This window comes from Nanorana parkeri, unplaced genomic scaffold, assembly GCF_000935625.1.
Source record: "Nanorana parkeri isolate BGI_ZX_2015 unplaced genomic scaffold, ASM93562v1 scaffold778, whole genome shotgun sequence".
Classification (NCBI taxonomy): domain Eukaryota; kingdom Metazoa; phylum Chordata; class Amphibia; order Anura; family Dicroglossidae; genus Nanorana; species Nanorana parkeri.
Window position 1 is genome coordinate 163797 of NW_017307046.1, and position 15006 is coordinate 178802.

Here is a 15006-nt window from a genome sequence, read left to right on the forward strand (position 1 = left end):
ATAGAAACGGCCGGCACGTACAGCTTCGTGCTGCGTGCACGGCCGTATCGGGCAGCTCCCGGGAAGGACAGGTGCTGCGTTTGATTAGTACACAGCCCCTGTACTTCTCTATGGGAATACGCAGCCGTACACCGCCCTACGCTCACCTCAAGTGCAGGTCCGTATGGGTGCGGGTGTCCCGGCTCGGACGCAGACAGGATCCATCCTGTCAGCGTACGAGTACGGACACCCACACGGACGTGCAGGGCGGGTGAGTGTACGACCGCGTAGTGCCATAGAGAAGGACAGGGGCTGCGTACTAATCACACGCAGCACCTGTCCTTCCCGGGAGCTGCCCGATACGGCCATGCACGCAGTATACTGTATCAGTTTTGGGGTGTAAATATTGCCACATTTTGCGCATGCCAAATGAACAAGGGCTCCCACCTGCCCTCTGAAATGCAGGTGGGAGTTTTTAAGCGTCCTTTTCTGCCCCGCTAGGCAGCGCGCACGAGTGGGAAATCTGCTTGAAATGTAAACAGCTAGCGATGGCTGTTTACATACAAGTGCTCCAGCAGCTTTAGAGACGCGGTGTGTGCTCCCCCCTCTGCCGCCGCCGATCCCAGGCTCCGCTGTGCCCAGTGCGGGCCCAGGACCGGCACAGCGGCTCTGTCACTGGGAATAAGAGGGAGATCAATACACGATGATCTCTCTCTGATCTCCTCCCCGTACTCTGAATGCAGAAAGTGATGTATATCACTTCCGCATTCAGCTGTCATTCCCAGCTACAGAAGCTGGGGAGAAGCTGGGGAAGCAGATCTCTGATTCATCAGCTTCTCTGGGGGTCTTAAAGACCCCTGATGTCTCCATAAAGAGGACCTGTCATTGTAAACTGTCCATGACATAGGGGGCCTGTTAGCCCCCTATGTGATAGCAATAAAGTTAAGTGAAAAAAAAGATTAAAAAAAATTAAAATTACAAAAAAATTTAAAAACTCACATATAAAAACATTTAAAATAGCACAAGATTTTTTAAAACGTTTCCCGCCTCCACATACACATGCAAACATGCGTTGGGTGCGCCTATGTGCAAAAATGATGATTGCGCCACTCAGAGTGTGAGCAATAATTCTAGGGCCATTAACGCGTCAGTTATGGCCAATTTTGGGTATGGTAGTTTTTTTTCTGATTTTGCGGGCACACTCAATTTTAAAGCTTGACATGTTTGATATCTATTTACCTGACGTGACCCCATCTTTTATATTTGACCAAAAATGTTGGTAATAATAAATGTTTCATAACATAATGTAGGGAAAACTTATTTCTTTCACAATTTTTGGTACTTTTTTTGCTGTATAGTAAAAAATTTAAATCCAGTGGTGATTAAATACCACTAAAAGAAAGCTAAAAGTACAGCGTTGCATGACGGAATAAATGTCAGTCAAAAATACTGCAGCGCTGAATACTAAAAAATGGCCTGGACAGGTAGGGGGCTTAAACACACCGGTCATCATGTGATTAAAGAAAACAAACTTTAAGACTTTACACACTTTCTGTTTTGAGGTGCCTGGTATAGATTTAGCTGATTTAAATTGGGCTTACAGATGTTACAATAAAAATGTAAAATATGTACTGACTGTACTGTTTTTCCTAATAGATCAACTTAAACATTTCCATTTTGACCACATTTCACATCCAGAGTCTTGGGTAGCAGTAAGGACTATAAATACTCACCAAATACTAGGATATTGTAGGTACGGTGGGCTTCTCCAGCACGGTTCACCGCTCTGCACGTATATGACCCTGAATCATCTTTGCGTATCCGGTGAAAACGGATAGACTGACCAGCAGACTGAAAGCTGATCCCTGGTGCTTCAGTCAACTAGCAGAATAGAAATAAGGCAGAAAAGGTTAGTTGCTTGCAGCTACTAGAATCATAAAACCTAATCAACTACGCTAGGCCAACTACTAAAGCTGAACTCCTGGCAAACCTCTAAATATGGACCTGAACTTCACCTATGTGAACAAAAGAATTTGTAATTCTGTCCATCCATCTTTCTGATTTATACATCTCTGCCGGAACATATAGCCAGGAGAGTGACACCACTTTTTTTGTTAGAGTTTAGGAATCAAGTAGTGTCACCTTCATACTTGCAGCCTGGTGATAATGTCCAACACACTGATAAGTCATCACTTTGCTTTCACTTGAAATAATACTAGCACAATGGCTGTACAGGACACGGGAGATCACTGTGAAGCATTGTTTTACAGGATCCCTGTGGCCCTATGAGGTATAAAATATGTATATGTATACTACCAGGTGATACATTCAGACTCTTGTACTTAGTCACAAGGTTCACTCTACTCGACTCCATTGGGTTCGAACATTTAATTTCATGTGGGTGACCCCAATTTTCCAGGAAGCATACCTTTCATTTTAATACCTTTCATTGGTTCAATCTCTTGCTCCCTTTCTCTATATGGATGAATGCATGGCTGGCTGGCTATCTATGTACATGACGTCTCTTTAATGTGATAATCACTGTCCCCACAATTCCTTTACAACTTACTATTTTGTTATCTTTGAACCAAGTGACTACCGGGAAGGGCACTCCATTTACTTCACAGCCAAGGCTCAAAGGCTGATTGGCCATCAGCGAGATATTCTGCGCCTGTCCATTCTCGAGTATCCTCGGTGGTGCTAAATGAGACAATAATACAATAGGTATTTCATTCATTACACAAGATGCATACATTGACAGCTGTCATGTATGATTTTATTCCTTACCATATACCACCAGCTTAGTCTTCCTCCTTGCTGAGCCAGCTTCATTAGTAGCCAAGCATATGTAGTCTCCAGTATGATTTGGCAATGGTGATTCAATCAATAAGGAGCCATTGCCTAGCTGGGTCATTCCTGCTAAGTTACCGGTAAGAACTATGCCATTTTTTATCCAACGCACCAGTGGAGTGGGAGTACCTGTGTAAATAAACACATGAGAAAGTATTTCTAGGTTCAATATATACATCTGTGTTCTAGTTTTTGTTATCAGTCATCTTGGAAAACCAACACAGTATGCATTGCCATATCACTGCTAGGAGACAAAAAGCCAAGACCAATTCAGTCAATTCAGTACTTCGACAGAACACATCATTTAATCCCTACTGTTTAGCTTTTTGGGGATAACCCAGAGGGTAGCAAGACAGGTTTAAGGGAAAAGTACCAAAAGAAAAAGCATCGACCAGCGCCAAAAGGAACCCTCCTGTGGCCCAAAAACACAACTTCCTAAATTCCAGTACGGCTGCCCCGTTACAGATGAGATCCTGAACACTGTAAAGAAACATAAGAAAACACCGGGCGCCTGACCTGGTGCAATAATCCGTTTTATTGGTAAAACAAATTGTAAAATAATATTATACTCACAAAGAAAGCAAGGTAGAAACACCAAATGGACTGGTAGTCCTCAATAGTTAGTCTACTGTGGAGATAAATGGAGGAACAATCCAGGAGCTCAGCTAAACCACTTTCTGAACGCGTTTTGGCGTCTAGCTCGCCGAAAACACGTTCAGAAAGTGGTAACATGACTGCGGTTTAGCAGAGCTCCTGGATTGTTTCTCCATTTATCTCCAATAGTAGACTAACTATTGAGGACTACCAGTCCATTTGTTGTTTCTACCTTGCTTCCTTTGAGAGTATAATATTATTGTACACATTTTTTACCAATACAAAGGATTATTGCACCAGGTCAGGCGCCCGGTGTCTTCTTATGTTAAGTGAAAGGTAACTAAAGCAACTGTCTTAGGCCACAAGCTGACCCCCGTCCCCCCCGCCCTCCCCCCACCTTCAACCTGTTGTACTGTATATACAGTACAGTGAAGTACAGTACTCTGTTGGCATTAAGGTCCCAATCTATACATCTTTCTCAAAACCCCTTTTTTGTTAAGCCAGTGCTAGAGGGTTGCTCCCAATGACCATTTCAGGCAAAGGCCTGTTTAAAGGATGGTGATCACTGTCTTTTCCTACTAAGTGGAACTACTTGAGGTGTTCTGTACAGCCTGAAGTAGTGACCCAAGGAAGGCCTCCTGTGAAACTGTGCGAGCTACATCCAGATGGGATGGGGCAGTGAAGTTTGTCCCAAACAACACTGTGCGATAATAATTATAATGTTCCGGCCCGCTACTACCACCAAGATAAACAGCAGAAAGATGCCATAATGTACAGTATCCATGACTCACTAAAAGATCAATAAGCACCTATGATTTAATGTCACATAATCACAGCAGCCACATATTACGTTCTTGCCACTCTTAACTACAAGAAGGGACTCTATGTGGCTCTTACCTAACTGCTGTGATTAGACATGAAATAGAAAACTGCAACTTTCAGTGTGCTGTTAACTTTCATAATTATTAGACTTTGGACATCGCTATCCATTCCATCACTACAAGCATACACATAATAATTGATGGTCACATACTGTATGGAGGTCAGCTGGGATATTATTGGTATTGTTAAAGATGCTGTGTGTGAACAATGTGTGCCTGGAAGATGGGGCTCAGAAAAGTATTTATTGGCGTAGATGCAGCAAATCACATTATAGTGCAACGTTTCGGGGTCACTTAGGATCCTCTTCCTCAGGCAAGATATGTGATAAAGGTGCAAGGGAACACACATATAAATACATGACATTAAGTGATACCAGACCACATCATGTATATATATCTGTGTTCACTTGCACCTTTATCATATGTCTTGCCTGAGAAAGGGGATCCTACGTGACCCCGAAACGTTGCATTATAATGTGATTTGCTACATCTACGTCAATAAATAGACACATTTGACTTGCAACTTGGGAGTGCCGGTGTCAATATTTTTCTCTGCATATTGACGATTGCCATTCGTTGACTACCGCTGCACCCACTGAATCTACATGGAGAAAGCGGTCAGGAGTGCGACGGGTTCATGGACTGTTGTTGGAAGATGGGGCTACCCCCATATTCTAGAGTTTATTCATCAAGACTACTGTATGTGTAAATGCTCCACTTCTGGAAGACCAACCATTACCTGATGTAAGCCTTTTAAAGTCTATATTTATCAACGTTAAAGGCATCCTGCTTACATATCTTATGAGACAGAACATCTAAAGGAGATAATTGGCATATTGGTCAAACCATTGGTTACTGTATCTACTATCTACTATCCAGTATTGTCAGTGGTGTATTTTAGTTTTGTGCTGCCCTAGGCAAGACTAAACTCGGCACCTCCCTCATTCTAAAGAATACATTGCAATCCCCAGCCTGCTTCTGGGACATCCACCATCAGATCACATGCTATGGCCAGCCCCAAGCCACCCGCTGCTTCTCCTCCACCTCCTGTACAAAGCCAGCCGGACCGCAACTCACTGGGCCCTCCCCTGCACCAGGCAGCTCTCTAATTAGGCAACCGCTCTTAGGGCCTTGCGGCCACCTAGTTTGCCTCATTGAGCAGCCACAGCTGCCTGATTCTGTGCCACCCAGCCTCGGCCCACTGGGCAGTGCCCAGTATGCCCAAAGACAAGTCTGGCCCCCTCATTGGTTTGGGGCTGTGTTTTCTGCTGCCCCCCTGGAAAGTGCCGCCCTAGGCAAGTGCCTAGTTTGCCTTGCGGTAGATACACCCCTGAGTATTGTCATGAAAGCAGGGTTTTCGTTTTTATTCTTTACCAGACAAAAGTGCTCCTACATAAAGTGTCTGAAAGGAAAGTGCTTGGGTTCCCCTAGGCAACCAACTAGATGCTTACTTACATTTAAGGGAGAAGCTGATTGGTTTTTTGAGGCAACACAGGGACTTTTTGACAATTTTATACATGATGCCCCAGTGATGCATAATGCTCAGTGTTTGGTTTGCTGTATTTATAACACCTCGTAAAGGAAATTGTAATTTGACACATACTAACCAATCAGAATGAAAATGAGTTAGATTTCTTTCATCCTATTCAGCACTAAAAGGCTGCAACATATTGAACAAACACTCACCTTGCACAGGGCATGCCAGGGTAACAGGCTCATAGGCCGTCTGTTCCAAGAGAACATCAGAGTTGTCTTTGAAGTTTGGTGGCTCTGGAAAAGATACACATATTATTATTATTATTATACAGGATTTATATAGCGCCAACAGTTTGCGCAGTGGTTTACAATATAAGGAAGACATTACAATCACAATACAATTCAAGACAAGATGGTAAGGCGCTGCCCCTGGGGGCTTACAATCTGCATGTAAACGTGCATAAACACATGTCAATACGCATAAACAAGCAACATTTAAAGCATCTAGAAGCATAAACACAGCATCTATATTAGAACCATATCAGCTGTTACTAAATTAAAGAATAATTGTATTGGTAAATGTATAATTAATGCTCAGTGCTTACCAAGCACCTCCAGCCTAAATTCCAGTGAATCTTCTCCAGCACTGCTAGCAGCGACACATCGGTAATTCCCGGAATCAGAGAGTTGGACCTCCATGACACTGATACTGCCATCGGGCCCTTGCAAAGAATCCTGGTCTCCCACCCTCAAGGCCACACCATCTTTATACCAACTAAGACCTGGTGTTGGGTCTCCATGAGCTACACAGGGCAGAACCACTGAGCGTCCTAGAAGGGTCTTTAAGACTTTTGGTCCCGGGTGAACACGTGGAGGAACTGTAACCAAAGAACATGAAGAATCATATCAGAGTCATTCTATTGCCCAGTGCACCTAAAAAGGTATTCAAACCACATTTGCAATATCATTTATGTATGTATGTCGTTTTAAAAATTAACATCCCTAAGATCCTATTTAGCCTTAGAGGGTTAATCTAGCAAAATTTGTGACTGTGCGTATTCTCAATTACTACCCTTGTAGATAAAGCTATATGAATTCACAGTGCAGAATCATGTGACCATGGACTCCAGACCCTTTCACATGGCTAAAGATTCTGTTGTATTTACATCATTTTAAAATGTGCTTAAAACTGTACTGTGTATATAGTAGGGAATGGTTAAAATACACCCTTTTGCTTTTTTTGTTTTGCTGTCTGTGTCCAGTGGAAGGGGGGGGGGGGGGATTTCCCTTCACTTCCTCTCCTGATACACAACAGGTAGTGAGAAGAAGTCTCTCCAAACGTGAGGGACAATTCCCTCTTAGATACCTGTTACCAAAACTGTAATCTCCATTGGAAGATTTCTCCATGCACTGTTATCATGTTCACCAGATCAATTAGAAAGGGGGAATTTCCCCAGCAGGGATAACTACAGACAACAACAAAAACATGACAGAGGTTTTAACTCTTCTCTACTCTGCTAGAATAATTATTATACTCCTGTCTGTTCCCCTATTGGAAGGATTTCCTCTAACCAGCTGTTCTCTGTGACATCTGTCCAGTGGACAGGAAGTGAGAAAAATGGGGACCCAGACAGCAGCAAAAAGCTGCCATATTTCTAAACTTATCCAAAACTGAAACAGCTTTGGCTGGGCTTGGTCTTGACGATCTGAACCTTCCTAACCCTATGGACACATTCTTCATAAATGTTGTCCTTACATGGGCAGCCTATAAAATCGGGACCTTTGGTTGACAAGCGATCCAACAACTTGGTATAGGATGACATACACTCAGATGCCAATAATTACTCATACATAAACATGTCTAATGGCTGTATTGCTAGAAAAGGCTGAAACAATTAATTGCTGAGCTGATATCATGTGAAGAATAAAATGTTGTGGTTAGGTGCCTGAAAACAATGGACTCGGTTACATTTATCAGCCTTTCTAGCACCTGCTCTCTTTGTCTGGGCCGGCAACTCAATGCCGTCACCATCTTCCTCTGATTTGCGCAGACAGTGTCGGCGGGAAGCTGTACTTTGTTATGGAAGTATTCCCCCAGGAGAGCACATCTCCTACGCTCTGATTCAGCACACAGAGCGTTAGCCAAGGTTAGACTTTAAAGTCATTAACTCTATACACTAATGCTTGTGTCAGCACAGACTGAAAATTAAGACCATTAAAAAATATACTGTGTCCTTCCTATTAACACCATGGCCAACACGTTCTATGTTTACTGGCTAGATTTGAAATATACTGGCCAGGTGACAACCTTACCACTATGACATAGTGATAGCACTAATGTTTTCGATTTTGAACATCTGACTGTTTCTGAACTTCTAGGGAGGCGATAAAGACCATTTTTGGCAGATATATGTGCTCATTATGGCACAGGTAGATGTCCCATTTTGACTGAAAATCTCCTTGTCCGATACTTTGGTATGGAGCAGAAGAAAGGGTCAAACTAACACACCTGTAGCTCTAGCTAAATGTGCCGATACACACTCCCCAAGAAGGAGAAGATTTGCTGAGCTAAATGGCTCAGGACACAATTCTGCTGTGGCTGTCCCTGTTCTCTCTTCTTTTAGCAGGAATGTTGTACATGCAAGTGACTTTGTGCTGACACGGTCAATTAAAAGAATATGGAACGCCAAAACTTTTAAATGTTTTTTTCGTTTTTGGATAAGTCCAGTTTGTTACCCTCTCTGTCCCATTTGGAAATTTCTCTTCATTTCCTGTCCTGTGGACGCAAAAGGAAGTTAGAGAAAATCTCCCCAAAAAGAGGGAGATCCGCACATGGGCAGCTGTCACTGTAACAAGCGTCTCCATTGGAAAATGTATCTATTTCTGTTCTGGTGACAACTCAAAATTTTGGATGTTAGCTCACTTTCAGTTATGGCGACAAAGATCACTATGAGGTAAAGAGAGTTGGTAATCCTATATAAAACTAAAAGAAAAAGTTTGGGCTGAAGATGCACTTTACATTTACAGCGTTTTGGTTCCTGGTTTGTTAAAATATAGATTTTTCTCTTAAAGGCCTCATTCACACGAGAAAAGGCCGGCACGTACAGCTCCGTGCTGCGTGTACGGCTGTATCGGGCAGCTCCCGGGAAGGTCAGGTGCTGCGTGTGATTAGTACGCAGCCCCCATCCTTCTCTATGGGAGTACGCAGCCGTACGCCGCCCTACGCTCACCCGCCCTGCACGTCCGTGCGGCTGTCCGTACTCATACGCTGACACGATGGATCCTGTCTGCGTCCGAGCCGGGACACCCACACCCGCACGGACCTGCATTTGGGGTGAGCGTAGGGCGGCGTATGGCTGCGTTCTCCCATAGAGAAGGACAGGGGCTGTGTACTAATCACACGCAGCACTTGTCCTTTCTGTGAGCTGCCCTATATGGCCGCGCACGCAGCACTGAGCTGTACGTGACGGCCGTTTCTAGTGTGAATGAGGCCAAACAGTGATAGTATAAAATAACACAAGACTGACTATACAAATAACCCCGCAGGCCAGAGACAATGGTCATGTAAGGAGTAAGATAAAGTTATCATAGATTGTTCTGTGCTGGATGAGGTTCCGTTCTTTGTATAGACCAAGCTGGAGTGTGTCTTTGCGTGTGTCAGCCCTTGTGGGTTGCATGCTGTTTCCTCTATCAGTCTACATAAATACAAGATATGAGTTTAACCCATGCGTATACGGAGCGAGTGGACATAGACGACAGACAGACGTGGTGGCCAGTGTCATGCAATGTTTATGTCTAAGCCTCCTGATAGAACATGTTCATGGTCTGATGACAGACTGTGAAGGAAGCGGGTAACTATGACTGTTTGTTTCAGAAGGAAGGGTGGGGGAGGATGGAGACCAGATGTTTCATAGTTTTGGTTTCAACTTGGCACTTCCATCCATTCTCAAAACATCCCATCAACTCAGCAGCGATGTGATAATTACACAGAGGGCTCTAAAGCCTTCTGCTCCGAGCTTCTGTGGAGACCCCAATGAATACTAAAATTAAAGAACACTAAGTCTCACCAAAAACTTTTCTGGAGCTGTTAAGATCTCTAAATATAAGCTATTAACAATTTTGTTTCAATTTTTTTATGCTGGGAGGTTTGTAAATATGCAGTTTAGCTGCTCTCCTAAACTGTGCAGTCATTTATCTGTTCACACCCTACTTTAAGTTCTAGTAAATAAGCCAGCATCCCTCATAAATGAGGGGAATCAAGATTTACTGCGTCATCAAAAAAAACCCAAAACATTGTTTCAGACTGAGTAGGACCCCTTTACTGACATGACATACACACCTTGATAAAGGGGTCCTGTGCAGCCCTCAAATGCTGTTTTTTGATGACTCAGTGAACTTACATGGAGCATTGTTTTATATTTTACTAGCTACAACAGAGCAGGAAGTATGCTGAATAGACTTTTTTATATTTGCCCTGCTTTGAGATTGATAGGAAAACGGGTAATCAATACTGTGTCTGTTCCCCCACCACCACCATCATCACACTATCATTACCAATGCACAAAGCAAAGTTGACTCATTAGAACATAGCTTTTTGTCCAGTTGAGGCCTTTAGGGTTGCCACCTTTTCTTCCAGTGAAACCCGAACACTCTAGCAATGCACATCATTTTTTTTTACGAGAATGAGTGCCAGCTTATTTATATGTAAATAGCACAACCCATTAATATGTAAATATCACAGTGGAGACTATTTTCAGTGGGGGGCCAGCAGCCCCTTTCTTAATTTTTGTTGCTCCTGTCCGCCTGACATCTTCTGTCCGGGTTTCAGCTGCCATGATCATGTTCTGTGTGTCTGTGTGTTATGAAGATCTCCTGCACTTGTGTCTGTAGACCTTCTCTCTGTCACTGTGTTCTGTGTCTCTGTGTGTGAGGGAGATCTCCTGCACTTGTGTCAGTAGACTTTCTCTCTGTCACTGTGTTCTGTGTGTCTGTGAGGGAGATCCCCTGCACTTGTTGTGTCTGTAGACTTTCTCTCTGTCACTGTGTTCTGCGTGTCTCTCAGATCTCTTCCTCTGCAAGGCCAGATTTACTCTCTGCTGCTCCCAAGTCCAGGTTCCTCAATGTGCCCCCCCACCACCACCATTTTTGTAATTTACCGATGACTGTTAGAACAGATCAATTAGAAAGACACTTGCGGGAATATATGAAGACTGGAACAAACAGAACCTGGAGCAGTTGTCCATCGCAACCAATCAGCTTCTCTATTCATTTTGCTCAGGTAAGATTTGATGCTGATTGGCTGCAGTGCAAATCTGCTCCAGATTTTTTCTGCTCCAGTTTGTAGTTTCCATGTTATATTTGGATTGCTTTTGTATATTTAACATTCACCTGTTTTTGTGGCACATGTGATTGTGTGTAATGAGTACACTGGGGATGACGTGGACTGATTTAGTTGCACATCGGGGGGTTATATCAGTGTCACAGCGCGGTGTAAATCACATTATATACATATTGTCCCGCGGACAGTGCAGAGTGACTGGGAGATGTGACTACAGTTGGAGGATTGTTGTGACTGATAAAGAAATCCGTTATATTTTGTTCTGAGCAATCACTGGAGACAACATATGACTTATTTCTTTAGCAATCACAAAAATCCTCCAACTTTAGTTACATCTCCCGGTCACTCTGCACTGCCCAGGAAGGGGGTACCACTATGAATATTAATGATGCTCGTGCACGAGAGAAGCAAAGCATTATGGGAAAAAACTCCATACACTGTACACAGCAGTCTGGCAGCCATTTAAAAAAAACATGTGGAGCCTGAGAGGATAACTAAAAAAAAAAGGTAAGTTTTCGTGTTTTTAGCCAGGATCTGCATATGCCGCCATCATCTACACACTGTACAATGCTGGCATGTTTTTTTTAAATGCCCCTGCAAAAGGTGGAAATGTCCTTTAAGGGTACCAGTTATATTTGTGCACCCTTTTTGTGGTCCATTTTCTATAAATCCACTTTTAATTTCATCTGAGCTGTACTTTACTTGTCTGCTGTATGGATGCTCATGTACCTTGTACCTCCAGGCTGTATGTAAGTGATGTGTTGCCAGCCAGGTTGGAGGCCATGCAGGTATAATATCCGCTGTCCATTACCCTCACTTCAGACAGCTTCAGAGACCAGGAGGGGAGCAAGTGATGTCTGCAAGGAGAGGATAGAATTATTCATTTAATTATTTCCCACAATTGAATGTCATTGTTATTTTACATGGCTTTAAGAAGAGCCAATCACATCAGTCCTTACCCCCGAGGAGCTCATAGGCTAATATCCAAAACACAGCCATATTAGCACTCACACATTATATGGCCAATTTCTATAGAAGTGGATGACATAGCTGCTCAATATTTGCAGAAGATCAGTGTGCCACCTCCCCTATGTAGGATTAATAAGCCAGTATCAGCACCCTTCACACTAATGACAAGCAGGATATTAAAAGCTCATAGAGACCTTTTTCCATGCCTTAGTCTTACTTTTATCTCCACCTGGCAATATGTGCTAGGAAGTTTATTCTAGTACCATCATCTAATGCCACTTTGTGGTGGCATATGCAGTCCTGGCATCCCTTCCATTGGCCATATCAGAGACTGGATTCAGGGAAATACTGTAATACAACTACAATTTTCAGTTCTGCTTACATGCCAGTGGACTTAATAGCTTACTTGCTTTTCTAGACTATGCCTACCTGTAATGGAACTCACTCTTCCTGCTGCATGCTAAATTATTAAGAATAATAGAAATGGAAAATCCAATAGAGTACCCAGGAGACCCTTTGCAATAAACAAGCTCTCTCTGCTAGAGTCCCAGAAAAATCTAAAAAGCTGCTCATTGCTTTAAACTGCCAGCATCTACCCAAGATTTAATGGAAAGCTGTCTAAGTGAAAGCAGCAGGCTGCCACTGCTGTGTGCTAGTTATGTTCCAGTGACTCATAAAATACTGAAGCCATACATAACCAAGCAACTAGCATTTTCAAAACAGCAGCCTGTGTATTTCCCTCATGGGTGTCCTTTAAATACAGTTTTGGGTGGTCTGGCCCCTTAATGTAATTATGAGAAAGGAATAATTACTTCCCTGTATATCGTGCCACGATCTAATGACGGATTAAAATAAAAAATGCTAAGCATGTGCAAAACATTGGCTTGGACCGCCGACGAGGTGCCAGGTATAAAGTGTGACAAGATTGATAGGGAGTTTTACAGGATAATCCGCCAGCGATCCGTATTCCCCCAGCAGGAAGAGATTAGCTGGGATCCTTCCCAGAGGCATTTGTCTGCCAGATAAGATGGTTATTATACGAGCATGAATCCCAATTACACACTCCATCCAGCACTATGCCTTCCTGTGTTACATGTATAGCTCCTGCTGATCCTGTACTCTATACACTCCAGCTTTTTTATCATTTGCAGCTATTCTATTTCATCAGGAAAATCCTGATGAAGAGCAAGCATTAGCATCTCAGTACAAAACACTTAAAACAACTCTATTTAAGAATGAGAGTTTAAATGCTGTAATCATTTTTCATTGATAGTCCAGCGACAGTCATACCTGGCAGAGACAATGGGCAGTGGCAAAGAGTCCTTCCTCCAGGAGACGGTGGGCAGAGGCACCCCTTGGACATCACATTGCAATGTAATCTCCGCCCCCAGCGCAGCCACCACTGGTATTGGGGTGCTTGAGTCATGTGACCCATTCACACTTATTTTGGGCTTTGCTGAATGAAAGAAAAAGAGTAGAGGGTTATGTGCAGAAGTCTCTAAAAGGCTGGCAGGGAAATCTTCTGGTGGGAATTGGTAAGGACTAAGTTCATCAAAAACTGAGCATAAGTAGTGCGTAAGGGTATCTTCGGTACAGGCAGTCCCCGGGTTAAGAACAAGATAGGGACTGTAGGTTTGTTCTTAAGTTGAATTTGTATGTAAGTTGGAACAGGTACACTTTTTAAATGCAACTGCAGCCAAAAATCTTTTTTTTGTTTTGGATAGCATAGGGAAGGGTTAACCCCCTGTAAAGTTTGTTTTGCTGTGTGTGCCCCTGTTCAGAAGATTTTACCTCACTTTCTGTCCCTGTGACAATTGGATTTTGAAAATTGGAAACAAGGATTGGTGATAAAGCTTCAGTGGAGACACCTTTTTCCCATGATAACTCTTACAGGAGTGAACTTCACCTTCCTAGGGGTGGATTTCCTCTCACTTCCTGTTGTCTCAAGGACAGAAAGTGAGATTAAGTGAGTATAATTCTTTCTAATGAGGATACAGACAGCAGTAAACACCTCACAGTGACCCGGAAGAAGAGGCGGGCACCCCTCGTCTGCATGTCTAACAAGAGTCAACTTCCTGTAAAGTACATACAGAACTTCCTACCAGAACCAAAAAGGCGGGCACTCCTCGTCGGCACGAGCATGGTTGCATTAAAGCTACCCCTGCTGTACAGTAATAGCCTCTGTTTGTAAGTAGTGGTCGGATGTAAGTCGGATGTTTGTAACTCGGGGACTGCCTGTATATCTAAAGACAAAACATTTTTTATATTTTGGATAGGGTAGGGCAGAGCTAAAACTGCTGTCATTTTTATTTTTGCCACCTGAGTCTCATTAGGCATATTTTACTTCACCTCCTATGTTGTAGACTCAACAGGAAGTTATAACAGGAGGATATAATTTTAATGCAAGGGAATTCCCCTCTTAGACAGAAACCGGAAATAATTGTCACCATTGAAAGCTTTTCCCTCATTTTTGTTCTGGTGGCAACTCAATATTATGGATTTACCCTCACTTTCATTCCTGGTGACATTGGTGATCAAGATAATTAATAGAGAGTAAATCTTCCTAACCGGAACACATACAGCAATACAAAACCTGGCTATACAAGAATGAAAGGACCAAAAGCTTTACTGGTATCTGGAGTGATCATACAAATTACCCTTCAGGATCCTTCCAATTTTTTAAAGTACACACTCTGCACAACAGTACCATGCCCTGATGAAGGGGGACCCTTTGAACCCCCAAAACATATTGGCTTTTTGATAGAAGAATCTGAATAAAATCAAATGTGGACTATATACATTTTGCTTTTGTCACTTTCCTCTTTGGACACCGTCGGCCACAACTCCTGGCAGAGCTGCCTAAGGAGAATCATTCCCTCTACAAGACTAAGAACACCTAGCGCTTTAAGAGATCCACTG

General features: G+C 43.0%; 1 protein-coding gene across 1 annotated transcript in view; it reads right to left on the minus strand.

Annotated features, from left to right (window-relative positions):
* The window catches only part of HMCN2 (hemicentin 2), a 196004-nt gene that overhangs the window by 100255 nt on the left and 80743 nt on the right, over positions 1-15006 (minus strand). The window contains exons 22-28 of the mRNA XM_018564746.1: positions 13378-13543; positions 11848-11975; positions 6386-6658; positions 5991-6074; positions 2767-2958; positions 2549-2679; positions 1713-1860 (exon numbers count right to left, since the gene is read on the minus strand). Of these exons, the coding sequence (XP_018420248.1) occupies positions 1713-1860; positions 2549-2679; positions 2767-2958; positions 5991-6074; positions 6386-6658; positions 11848-11975; positions 13378-13543 (1122 nt within the window). The remainder of the gene's footprint in view (positions 1-1712; positions 1861-2548; positions 2680-2766; positions 2959-5990; positions 6075-6385; positions 6659-11847; positions 11976-13377; positions 13544-15006) is intronic.